The following is a 12,212-nucleotide window of genomic DNA, read 5'->3' on the forward strand; positions in this document are numbered from 1 at the left end:
ACATCTTCCCTGCAACCATCATTTTTGCTAGTAATGAAACTAATAATTCACATAAACGGGGATAGGACACAACGCTGTCTAACTCCTGCTTCAACACTGAACCAATTGCTAGTCTTACTTCCTTCCTTCACTTACGCAGAATTATTCTCGTACATAGCATTACTACTGCCACTAACAACTCACCGCAGCACCAAGCCGCCTGAGGCCAACACAGCTACGTACGATCCTCCTCCATCACAATCTATACAAATCCTCCCTTATACCCTCCCAGGAAGTTCCCATTTCCTTTAAATCTTCCTTTATGACATCTCCCCACCCCACCCGTGGACGACCTGCTTTCCGTTTAGCTCTAGACGGTTGACCGAAAAGGACAATCTTCGATAATTTATCATCCTTCAGGAACAGACTCTACTACAGCCACCTTAACCGTCCTTACATTACAGCCTTATAAATCGTGATTGAACCATATTTATCGCACAACCTATAGTTCTAAATGCAACAAGTCAACCAGGTCTCCAGGACGATCCGCAGGCAATTTCTCTGGAAAACATCTAGCAAATCTTCATCCGCTTTTCGGAGCAACCATGCTTCAGAGCCATATTTGATCGCTGTCATCACTGTAGCTTCTAATACTCTAATCTTGGTTTGCAGACTTATCTTCCTATTCTTCCAAACCTTTTTTTAACTGTGAAAAAACACCCTGAGCCTTGGTTATTCTAATTTTAACATCTTCACTGGTCCCACCGTCTTTACTAATAATACTACCAAGGTAAATGAAGCTGCCCACCTGAACAATCTTTTCGTTACCCAACGTCACCTTTTCATCTTGACTTATTCCTAGCCTTAATGACTTAGTCTTTTTAATATTAATTTTCAAACCTATTCTAGCACCCTGAACTCACAAAACTTATAAAAGTTCATTCATTTTGCTCACACTTTCATCTAGGATGTTTAAATCATCAGGATAATATAAGTCCATTAGAGTTTTTCCTTCCCATTTGATTCTGTGATGCCCCATTGCCTGTTCTGTGCTCCTTAAGACAAAGTCCATCAAAATGATCGATATAAAAGAGGATAGAACAAACCCTGTTTAACTCCTGATTAAGTATGAAACCAACTCATTTCCACACTTTATTCCTACCCCATTTTCTACTTTAACCACAGCTGTGTTGTTCTCATACATAGCTCTAATCACTTTAATGTATTTGTTTGGCATACCATACAAGGATAAGACCTTTTTTAAAGCTCTTCTATCAACAGAATCGAACGCTTGCTCATAATCTATAAACTAAGGACCAAAGGTGTTTGAATCGAACGCTTGCTCATAATCTATAAAACTAAGGACCAAAGGTGTTTGCAATTATTAACCTAAGAGTGAAAATTTGGTCGACACATCTTCTACCTTTTATAAAACCGCCCTGTTCTTCTCTTAAAACTTTGTCTACAGCATCTCTCAGTCCTAAAATCGTTAGGTACTTCCTCCTTTTGGAATATCATATTCAAATTTATAATCTTCCGTAACTTATTTCTAACCTCAGAGCCACCATATTTAAGAAACGCATTTACCACACTATCAGCACTTCGAGCCTTATTATTTGTTAATCCTTTTAGTACTGTCGATAATTCTTCCTCACAAACAAATCTTCCTTCACATCCAAGGTACCACAAACTTTTTCATTTTCCTCTATATCTTTTCCTGCAATTTTATCACAGTTTAGCACATTCTAAAAATGTTCTGCCCATCTCTCTCTTCCTAAAGTGACTTGAGTTATAGATTTTTCCTCTTTCCTTATCACTAATTGTGCCCCTGTTCCTATCTTTAACTGGGACAAGTCTGGATTGACTACTCCCTCTCAATTTATTAACATGCCAGTACAATATTTTACTATTATGCCGTCCAGCTGCATCCTCCTGATCCTCGGCAATTTTATCTATGGCCTCCACTTCACACCTTCTTAATTCATATTTTAAGGCTTTCTCCTCTTTCTTTACATTCGTTTTGTTTTCATATGATCTATCACTCAGATAATTCTTGTACAAACCCCATTCTCCTCTCTATTAAACATAAAGCTTATTCACTAATATTTCCTAGCTGCAGTCTTAACTTTCTTCTCTAAAACACCATCAGCAACTTCACAAATTATTTTTTTAAAATTTATCCAACCATCTTCCACATTGTCAAATTTTAAACTCTCAAGTTCAGTATTCAACTGTTGCTGGAAAGTTTCTCTCAATCACTTTGATCTATTTATCTGGTATACCATATAAGGATAGAACCATTACTAAAGCTTTTCTATCGGCTAAATAAAATGCCTGCTCATAATCTATAAAACTGTAAGTTTCCCTAAAATCACTAGCTACTTCCCCTTTTTCAGGATTCATATTCGTAATCTTCAGTCTTCGTAACCCTCATATTTCTAAAATGCAGTTGCTACTCTCTCAGGAGTTGAGGCCTTAATTATTTTTCAATCATTTTTGTACTATTTGTAACTATTCCTCACAAAATAATCCTTCATTTTTCATTCTGTTCTGTAAGATTCTTACAAGTTTATCACTGTTTAATGCATGCAACAAAAAAAGAAAAATAAATAGGAAAAGTGATAAAATTGAAACGAGGGGGATTTTCAACAATGAAAAGATACGAAAAGACCAATCAGATACTTCGGCAAAGACCGATTAGACGCTCTCAGTTCTGAAAAGAAAATAAAGGAAAAAAGATGAATGTGAAAGAAAACGCCTTTTTTTTAAGTAAGCAGCACCTAACCAGAAAAGTGAGATAAAAGAGTCATACCAATCTGCAGACGAATTTAAATTTTTCTGCTGTGTAAAAGCTATGTTGAAACAAGAAATTTTGGTCCATGATGTGAAGCTATTCCTCCCCCCACTTAGCCCCATTGCAGCTGTTGTCATTTTTTACTTGGAGCGTCTACTCTTTTGAAATGCTTTAAATCTATGTTTTAGGTATGTCTTTGAGAGATGTGGAAACAACATGTATTGTGATAAATGTGTTCGGAGTGAAAGAAAACCATACTTGGAAATTGCAACCACTCCCTCTCCGAACACTCATACAGAGAAACAGTCTTCGGTTACAGCTATTGTTGGGCTCCTTATTGTTTTCATTTTGGTTGCATTATTGGCTGGCCTTACCTGTTGGTTTTATCAAAAACGAAAAAGTAAGTATCATTTTCTTTAAATCGGCACTGGCAGTTTTGCCGACTGGTTACGGTCATTCAATAGGTGCTAAGTGGTTTGTTTCCTCAACAAAGATTTATGCCCCATTCCTGCAAAGAAAGCAAAACTTATTGATAAGTTTGACCTGTTATCTCTTTTGGTTCGAAACAAGGTTAGAGGTTTTTCTTTTTCCAAAGTTCGTTTTATGCTTTTTTGTAATTGTAGGTTTTGATATAAAAAATGTTTGCCCCTATCTAAGATTTCTAAAAAGAATTCGTTTAACCAAAATTATGTGTCGATTAAAAAAAAACATGAAATTTATTTGCAGGATTTTCACTCTCCTGTAAAATATATTTTTAGTGCAACATGCTACCTTTGAACTACCGCTTAGTCTATACTTTTGTGCCGAATGTCTGTGGAATTTTTTGTAAGTAGGAAAGGTGGTGGTCGTCTGGGAAAACCCGTTGCATTTTAATGACACTTACCAGCTTTACTATACCAACTAACAACTACTGCCTGGTAGGACCTCCTTATTCCTAATGACACGTTGGAAAAGGGTACAATCTCTTGAAATGGAATAGGTTTATCCATGAATTGTCATGTTGGCCCTTGTTTTGAGAAGGAGTTAGTAGTGTATATGTGTTACCGCGAACGCCTCGATATTGGTGAATGTCGATATTCATCGGTGAATGTCCGAAATACCTTTTTTCTCCTCGAATTTAGCTAGCGTTGCCAGTCAACTTTTTCAATTTAATGCAAGGTTTTTTAATGACAGGTCAGGTTAGAATATGTTTGGTTAGGTTAGTAAAAGTTAGGTTTTTAACTCATTTTTAATATCTATAACCAAATTTAACGTAGCCTAATCTAAACTAACTTAATCTAACCTAACTTTTACTTTTACCATCATAGCTTGCATAAGACTGAAAAAGCTGACTCGCAATGCTAATTGAATCCAAGCAAAGAAAAAGGAATTTCGGACATTAAACGGGGAATATTGACATTATCCAGATTTTGGACATTCACGGTAACATATAAAGAAAAGATGGTTATTTCTCTTCCTTAAAATTACCCTCTTCATAGAGGCTCTTTTAATATGGTCATTCTTTTAGAAGTAATATCCATCCTTTTATGTTTAACACTATATAAATTAATAAAAAGTATTTATTCTCTATTAATTGCTATTTCACGTCACTTCCATTTTGGTGGTTTCATATTCGTCTGTTAGCCTTCAGAAGTGAAGTTGCCTTAGACTTTCCTAACATATTTTTATTCTAAGGCATTATTATTATCCTCTTGTATTGCTGGATCCGATATTTACCAATTCTTTGACTATATTCACCTCTCTGTATAGATTTGGGCCGGATCTACATATATTATATACCAGATTAAGTGAGACAACTTGTTTGAATAAATTGTCGGATCTGCCATGTTGGAATTGTCAGAATACAAATTCTCAGAAGATCCAAACGACACGAGAATTTGACAAGTTCAAGGATCAGTGTTGTATGTAGTACGTAGGGATACAATAGGCAGTTTCAATATACCCATTTACATTTTTATATTAATTAAGCTTGAGGTATACCAGATTAAATGCAATAAGTTGCTTTAGTTAAATTTGGATCCCCTCATTGGAACTGTTGAAACACTTCTTAAAAGGTCAAAGCTTGAATATGACAAGTTGGCCTGTTAGAAGGATCTAAGACGTATGTATTATAGAGTAATGCAATAGGTAGTTCAGCTATATTCATATTTTTTTTAATTAAAAAAAAGCGGAGAAATTCGCAGCCTCACGCAGCCCCTTAGCTTATCTTTAAACGCGCAGCTGTTTTCATCTCTTCTGAACTAAGATATTCCAAAACGATTTTTTTTAGTTATTTGCGTTTTCATTTTGCATGAGGAAAGGCAACGACTTCGGAAGGGAAACTAGATTGGTAATTATATGGGATATAACCTCCCCCTTTGATGTTTAACCCTCCTTCCAGATTTTGAAAACAACTTTTTGGAGTGTATTTTCATTTTAAAATGCATTTTGTTATGTATTTCAGTTCAAAAAACCAGGGGACCAAGCTTAGCTCGGTGAAAAGAAAGACATATTTAAAAAAAAATTCTTTCGTGAAACAATTTTAGTTTAATTTTATTTATTTGATGTAGAAATTAAAACCATTAGGATATTGGATGCCAGGGTATTTGTGACGCCATTCAAGGGTTTTTTTTTTTTTTTTGAAAAATTAAACCCCTAAACGAATCTTCCCAAAGTCGTGATCTACCTAATTTGTTTTTTCCGACAAACAACCTTCTTAAATGAACAATAATTCTATATATGTATGTTTGGTTCCTTGGCATATAAATAAGTATTGTAATTTTTCGACTGCGATGCAAAGCATGTAATGTGAAGCAAAGGAGAATCCAAGACTCACTTCACAGTTATCAAGCGGGAATGTTTTTTTTCAAAAAGTTCGGTATCAACTGATTTGTCAACAAACAAATTGCGTTTTGGAACTCATACTCATGCTCAAGGCTTTTAACCTTCAGGGATTTCTAATTACAGTTATCAGATGATTTATGATTTATATTATATACTCCATCAGACTCGTTTAACAAGATAAAGACGCAAATCGAAAAAAATGACATTCTCTCCTCTACATACATGCCTGGTTTGAAGGCAGCCTTGAAGTGATGAGATTACCCTTACTGAAGAAAATAAATTATTGGCGATTTGTTTACGATTTTCCATAAAGTAACGCGCTAGATTCTAGGGAAAGTCCAGGGATAGTTAATTATGTTGAAAAAAAGAAAAGGAGAAAGGGTGTTCAACAAAAATATTAGAAAATTCAAAAAGTACACCGTTAGATTCATCGCGAAAATACAGATCCGCTTGAGGATATTTTCCTTAAACGAATATTAAGCTTCAGGTTACCGATTCTAAAGATTTAGTAAGTTCCGTGATTGTTAATTTACTTTGCTGGTTATGCGGTAACTTTATGTCAATTGTTTAAATAAATCATTCTATAAATTCTAATTTTGGCCTGCGTTTTAAGAAGAAGTCAATAATGTTAGCGAAGAAGTCAATAATGTTAGCGAAACTTGCCCTGTGAATCTTATAAATACCAGATGAAGTCGTCCACGGTTGGGGTAGGACGATGTCGTAAGAAAGATTTAAGGAAAATAGGAAATTCCGGGGAGGGTGTAAAGAGGGAGACTTTGAATAGATTAGGATAGAGGAGCATGCGTAGCTATGTTAGCCTAGGGTGACTTGGTGCTGCGGTGAGTTGTTAGTAGCAGTAGTATTACTCTCTTCGTAAATTTTGTATGACTGTCTGAAAATTCTTTCTCGCATAATTAAACCGTTTCTATATTAAACTTTGTCATTGTGTTCTTGTTCTTAAAGATCAGTTAATTTTAATTACCAATTTGAATCCATGGGAAGGTGAATTGCGCGAGAAGTAGCATTATTTAATTTCACAGTATTTAGCAAATTGCAACTTAGTAAAGCGACTTAATGATTCTATTTTCAACACAGGGTTCTTTTTCTAAGTTTATTTTGTTTTTCTTGCAGAGAATGTGCAAGAAGTCCCTTCTGTTTCTAGTTTGCCTGACTCTAGAAAAGACACAGAAGTGCCTCTTATAAATAGTGGGTATGAGATGGCTCAACATCCACCTCCTTATGTTAACAATGGGCCTTACAACCCCTCGTTTAGTCAAGAAGCAACTCAACGTGCTGACTTATGGAATCTACCGTAAGTACCAATTGAACTTTAAAGGAAAAGGTTTCTTTTTATGTCATGTTGATTTTCTCTTATCATTAAGGAAAAACAAAAAAAATCTTTATCTGAAATTCTTGCTTAAGACAGACACGTTTCTGATACCTTTATTTGCTAATCATAGCTATGATTCATATCTTAAGATCGTGAATGCTACCTATTTATTTTATCTTTATTCATAAAAAGCTGCTAGTTACATAATGCAAATGTGGAATCAAGAAAAAAAGTTGCTTATACTGATAACACTGTTCATTCACTATGTAAATATCAAACGAACAAAAAATTATATATAAATAGTTGACGATAGAGCTTGTCAGTTTTTGAAAATTTAGAGAAACAGCTGAATGACATGAAAAATATAGACAATTACAGAAAAATCGTAACAATTATCAGACTTTTGCTAATGATGTGAGAACGCATATGCCTGGAAGAGACCAAAATATCTCGTGACAACTAGTGTCAAAACCGCTCAAATTTTTTATAATTCATATCTATATTTTACGTCAAAAACACAGACTTGCTGCGAAAACACTCAGGATAGTTATGTTAACTCCATGGATAAATTTATGTTGGCCAAAACTTATATAAATAAAACCATGTCGGAATGTAAACTTGCAGAGAACAGCTACGGTATTTTTTAATGAAATAGTGAAGAATCTCTTGAACACTTTTAACATTGAATTGGAGGGGGAAAAAATGTGGAATACAAAGGAATCATCAGATACGTAAGGACAATTTATAGGTAAGACTATAGGCAAAGTCTAGATCTTCGAGTGCCATCAGTTAATTATTCAAAAACGTTAAAGATAAATGTTGATGAAAAATATCTTTATTTTTTTGGTTTCTGAAGTTCATCCGGCTATCTAATTTGATCATTCCCCAATTAAACCCTTTTCTCCGTATGCCATAACAAATTTAGTTAAACCTCAGGGGAGGAGAAAGCAGCGTCCTTCCGAACGATAGCCGTGCATTTGTCACGAAGAAATTTCTTCCATAGACATCCGTGAGACTGTATACATTTTTCTTCATCAAAAGCAAGCCACATTTTTAACCGTGGCTTGTAGTGAGGGGGCTTCATCACTTCGGAGAGAAGTTTATCTTCCTTTGGGTAGTTTATTGTTTATTTTAAACACATTAAACACAATCTGTTTATAAAATATTATGCTCGCAATAAAAAAAACTGAGCTTTAACATGCACTCCTTCCAATGTCCTCCCCCTTTCCCAATTCCAAAAAATGATTTCATCCGCGTGGATAAGGGGCGAGAATTTATTTGTCTTGCTTATTTTCTATTTATTTTTATTTCTTTTTGTAGTTCTGGTGGAACTCTGCAATATTGTCAGAATGAAGGAATACCAAGCGCTCCTCCCCATTCAACCACAGGTTTGTTTCGTTTTTCATAGCTTTTCCAGTTTGTTTTTTTTTCCTTTTTTTGCGTACCTTATCTCTTTTGATGACGAAAACTAATTAGTTAAACTGATGAAATGTTGGCTTGATTACGAGTCAGAAAATGTATTATCTTAAGAAAAGAAGTGAATCCACGTCGTAAAAAATTAAACTGATCATTGACAGTAGTATCGGAAGATGCTAATTATTTGCAGATCCTGATTATCATGTATATTTTTTATAAAAAAAAATATATACACATATCTAAAAAGTGTTTTTCTTTCATTTTAGTATGCATTACATGAAATAGTGTTTGGTAATCTTTGGTCTAGTGACACGCAAATAATGTTTTGGAACAATCTTGGCTGGTTTCTTCTAATCCCCTATGAAATAGGTGAACCTCTGCAAATTTAGTTGGTAGACAAGGCTCCAATGGAAGAATCTTGGTCGCTTTCCAACGCATCATCTATGCAGTAATCGCTGCAACCTATTAAAGTGTAAAACAGCCCATAGTAACCGAAAGTCAGAAAACTCGTTTTGAAAAAAAAATATCTAGGACGAAAAAATTTTTGTTTAAAAGTAGTTCAGAAACAATAAGTATTATACAGGGTTAAATAAATAGTATAAGTTAATCGCGAATTTTTTTTTTTTTTTTTTTTAATTTTGAAAATACTTTAAAAGCCCTCAAACATGGGGATCCATCGAAATGGAAGTTACACCGCTGGAATAGCTTTAATTGAATTTCTTAAACTGGAAAATTACAGTTCCTCTCCATGAAGAACAAAGAAAGTCACTTAGTATGGATATCGCTAATATTTTTCCCTTTTTGCGTTCTTTCCTTAGGGTTATCACGTCAAACCAGTGGTCGTAGAATATTGGAGGAGGGTCTATTTGACCGGGAATAACAATATATAATGCCCTTGTTTTAGCAGCAAAAAAGAATTGCATTGGTGGTAGTGACGTGTCTTTTGTTGTATTTTTTTTGTCTTTGTCATGGCTAGTGGGCTGCCGCAAGATCATTGAAATATTTTGAATGCCTCATTTGAAAGCTATTGCTCATATCTTCGTTTTTTTTTTTTTTTTTTTTTTTTTTTTTTTTTTTTTTATTCGTCTTGATGAATCTATCGCTTAAATGGCATATGAGACCAAAAACCGCTTTGTCACTTTGATGCCATTTCTGGGGCGGAAAAGCAAAAAATGAAGCACGGATACCATTTTAATCCCCATGGTTGAAAACCCTTGACCAGAGGCTTTAAATCGTCAGTCTGGAATACTCCCCTTTCCAATCCCCTTAGGAAGTTAAAATGAAAAACACATGTAAAAAAAACAACCTTATGACACAAAATGGTTTATTTATTTTAAGTCTTATGAAAATAATTCTTTTTTTAATCTGCACCATATTAAAGTACCAGTCATAATATATATCTCTTTACCAACGTGACAAAGTTGCACATATCTCGTGGGGAAGTTTAAGAGAGGAGGGATCTCATCGCCTAAGTCAGACTAAGATTTTTTTTTGCAAAGAAATAAGAATTAAAGAAAATTAATTTTTAAAAAAGCTTTTGACTGAAGTAAAGAGCAAGGTTAAAACTTGAAACTATTGCTTTGCACGTTATGCAGGATATGTTCTAAAAACTCGCTCAAACAAGCTGATGTTTCGCTATTTGTTTAGCTATTTTCTTGATTTTCTTTTTTGTATACTAACAGCTATTGAAATCATGGCGTTGAAAAACTATTGACAGCCTTATAAGTTGTTTCTATTTTCTACAGGGTACTTATGGACTAAGAGGATATCTTATTTTTTGTGTAGGTTTTGTTTTTCTATAAAGTGGTAATTCTTAGAATTATGTAAATATAAGGAAAAATCACGAGTCAGGTATTTCAGCTTGTTTATTTGAGCTTTGTTTGTTCTGAGTTTCAACTTTGCTCTTTACTTCCGTGTAGAAAGAACTTCGTTTTTTTTTTAAAGTTAATTGTTTTTAATGTACAAGACATCATTCCGCCGTGCCCCATTCCTTCCACATTGAGTGATCCTTCGGCTCTTTGATTTTATTGACTCTTTAATCCAATATTTCCTCCAAGAGGTGAGACGGAAAATCTGGCTCTCAAAAATGTTATTATCGCTTGATAGATTCGGAAAAAAAAAATAATAATAAAAAAAAAAAAAAAAAACTGACTCGGGTTATAATATTTATGCATTGTTTATTTCCAGGGAATAGTAGTCATTCATCTAACGCAAGCACTGCTCCGTCCCATTGGGCTCCTAGGTGAGTTCTGTTATTATTGTTACGATTATAACTTCTATTTTTCAGTAAAAATGGACGACTGTAGAAAATGCTTCTAAACGAAACTAGAAGAACTAAGATCTGGCCTTGTTTTTGTTACTGACTTAATTCTCAGAGGCGGTAATTTTTCTTAGAAAGAGACACTAATCTGTCTTAGTAACGTCAATAATTAGAAAGATGCTAGGCTGTTTGAACAGCTTCAGTAGTGGAATTCGAACCTCAACAACAAATATTCAACTAATTAGAAATTTAGTCAATACAATTGGGAGAATAGGAGGATAAGCCTGCGAACCAAGATTAGAATATTGGAAGCTACAGTGATGACACTGATCAAGGATGGTTCTGAAGCGGGGGTGCTTTGAAAAACGGAGGAGGATTTGCGAGATGTTTTCCAGAGAAATTGCCTTCGGATTGTCCTGGGTACCCGACTTTTGACTGATCGTATCTAAAACAGTAAGCTCTACGGAAAATGTGGTTCAATCCCGCTTTCTAGGGTTGTAACGAGAGAAAGGTTGAGATGGCTAGAGGTGTTCTGCGGACGAAAGATGACTGATTGCCTATGATCGTCCTTGTCAATCACCCGTCTAGGGCCAAACGAAAAGCAGCTCACCCCCGAATAAAGTAGAAGGATGTCGTAAGGAAAGATTTATGGGGAATGGGAACTTCCTGGGAGAGTGCAAAGAGGGAGGCTTTGAATAGATCGGGATGAAGGAGGAGCGTGCGTAGCTGTGTTGGTCTTAGGTGGCTTGATGCTGCAGTGAGTTGTTATTAGTAGTAGTTGTGTAGGGAGAAGCTTCACTTGCAGCGTCATGAGATCTAAATTGTAATTGTAAGAGTATAAAAAAGTATCATATTTTCAGCTGAAAATGACCAAAGATGTCACTCGTAATTGATTACACAAAAGGGATCTTAACATAATTTGTAGCTAAAAATATCTTTGATGTAGAATATCTGGTGTACTGTGAGACGTCTTTTGCGCATTCAGCTTTGTATGGATTTTGTAAGGTAGAGTGCTTTGTAAAAGTCGCCATGAACTCTTAAAAAGCGTTAATAGTTTAACTAATCCAGTATAGTGAACAGATCCGTATTTTTGCGTCAGGGATAAACCCAAGGTAATTCTATTGCATGAGCCTGTCTTCAAATTCCAAGAATTAAAGTTTAGCCAGTATGTTGTATTGCTTTCTGAAAAGCTGGATTTTAGATCCTTAATTTCACAGGTGATATCTCAATATTTGATTATATTAAATGAATTTGATACCTTAAAATCATTGTGCGAGCCTCAATGTCGGTTGACTGTCTTAATACCAAAGGACCTATTAGAGAATCCTCACAAGGGACAAGCCCCCCGGCACCATCGAGAGCTATTGAGGGTCTGTGGTTTGACTATGAAATTTGATTAAAGTGAGATTTGATAGATTGAGAGATTTTAGAACATTCTACTCTGTTTAATGAATAAAACAAAATTCATACTTTCTAATGATGTAAGTTTCACTAAAACTGAATATCTCCATCTCCGGCATAAACGAAAGAAGTTAAATACATTCTAAGACCACAGTTGCTATACATGACAAATGAAACTCAGAGAGGAAAGAAAATAACAAAATGAAAAA

The 12,212-nt window shown here is 34.8% G+C and overlaps 1 protein-coding gene across 5 annotated transcripts in view; it reads left to right on the forward strand.

Moving 5' to 3' along the window:
* LOC148942856 (uncharacterized) overlaps positions 1-12,212 on the forward strand; it is a 117,261-nt gene that overhangs the window by 78,746 nt on the left and 26,303 nt on the right. For all 5 annotated transcript variants that reach the window (XM_089102145.1, XM_089102147.1, XM_089102148.1 and 2 more), the window contains 4 exons: positions 2,962-3,173; positions 6,728-6,908; positions 8,247-8,314; positions 10,530-10,584. In XM_089102145.1, the coding sequence (XP_088958271.1) occupies positions 2,962-3,173; positions 6,728-6,908; positions 8,247-8,314; positions 10,530-10,584 (516 nt within the window). The remainder of the gene's footprint in view (positions 1-2,961; positions 3,174-6,727; positions 6,909-8,246; positions 8,315-10,529; positions 10,585-12,212) is intronic.

This window comes from Artemia sp. Qi Xiang Cuo, chromosome 16 (genome assembly GCF_049724085.1).
Source record: "Artemia sp. Qi Xiang Cuo chromosome 16, ASM4972408v1, whole genome shotgun sequence".
Taxonomy (NCBI): Eukaryota; Metazoa; Arthropoda; class Branchiopoda; order Anostraca; family Artemiidae; genus Artemia; species Artemia sp. Qi Xiang Cuo.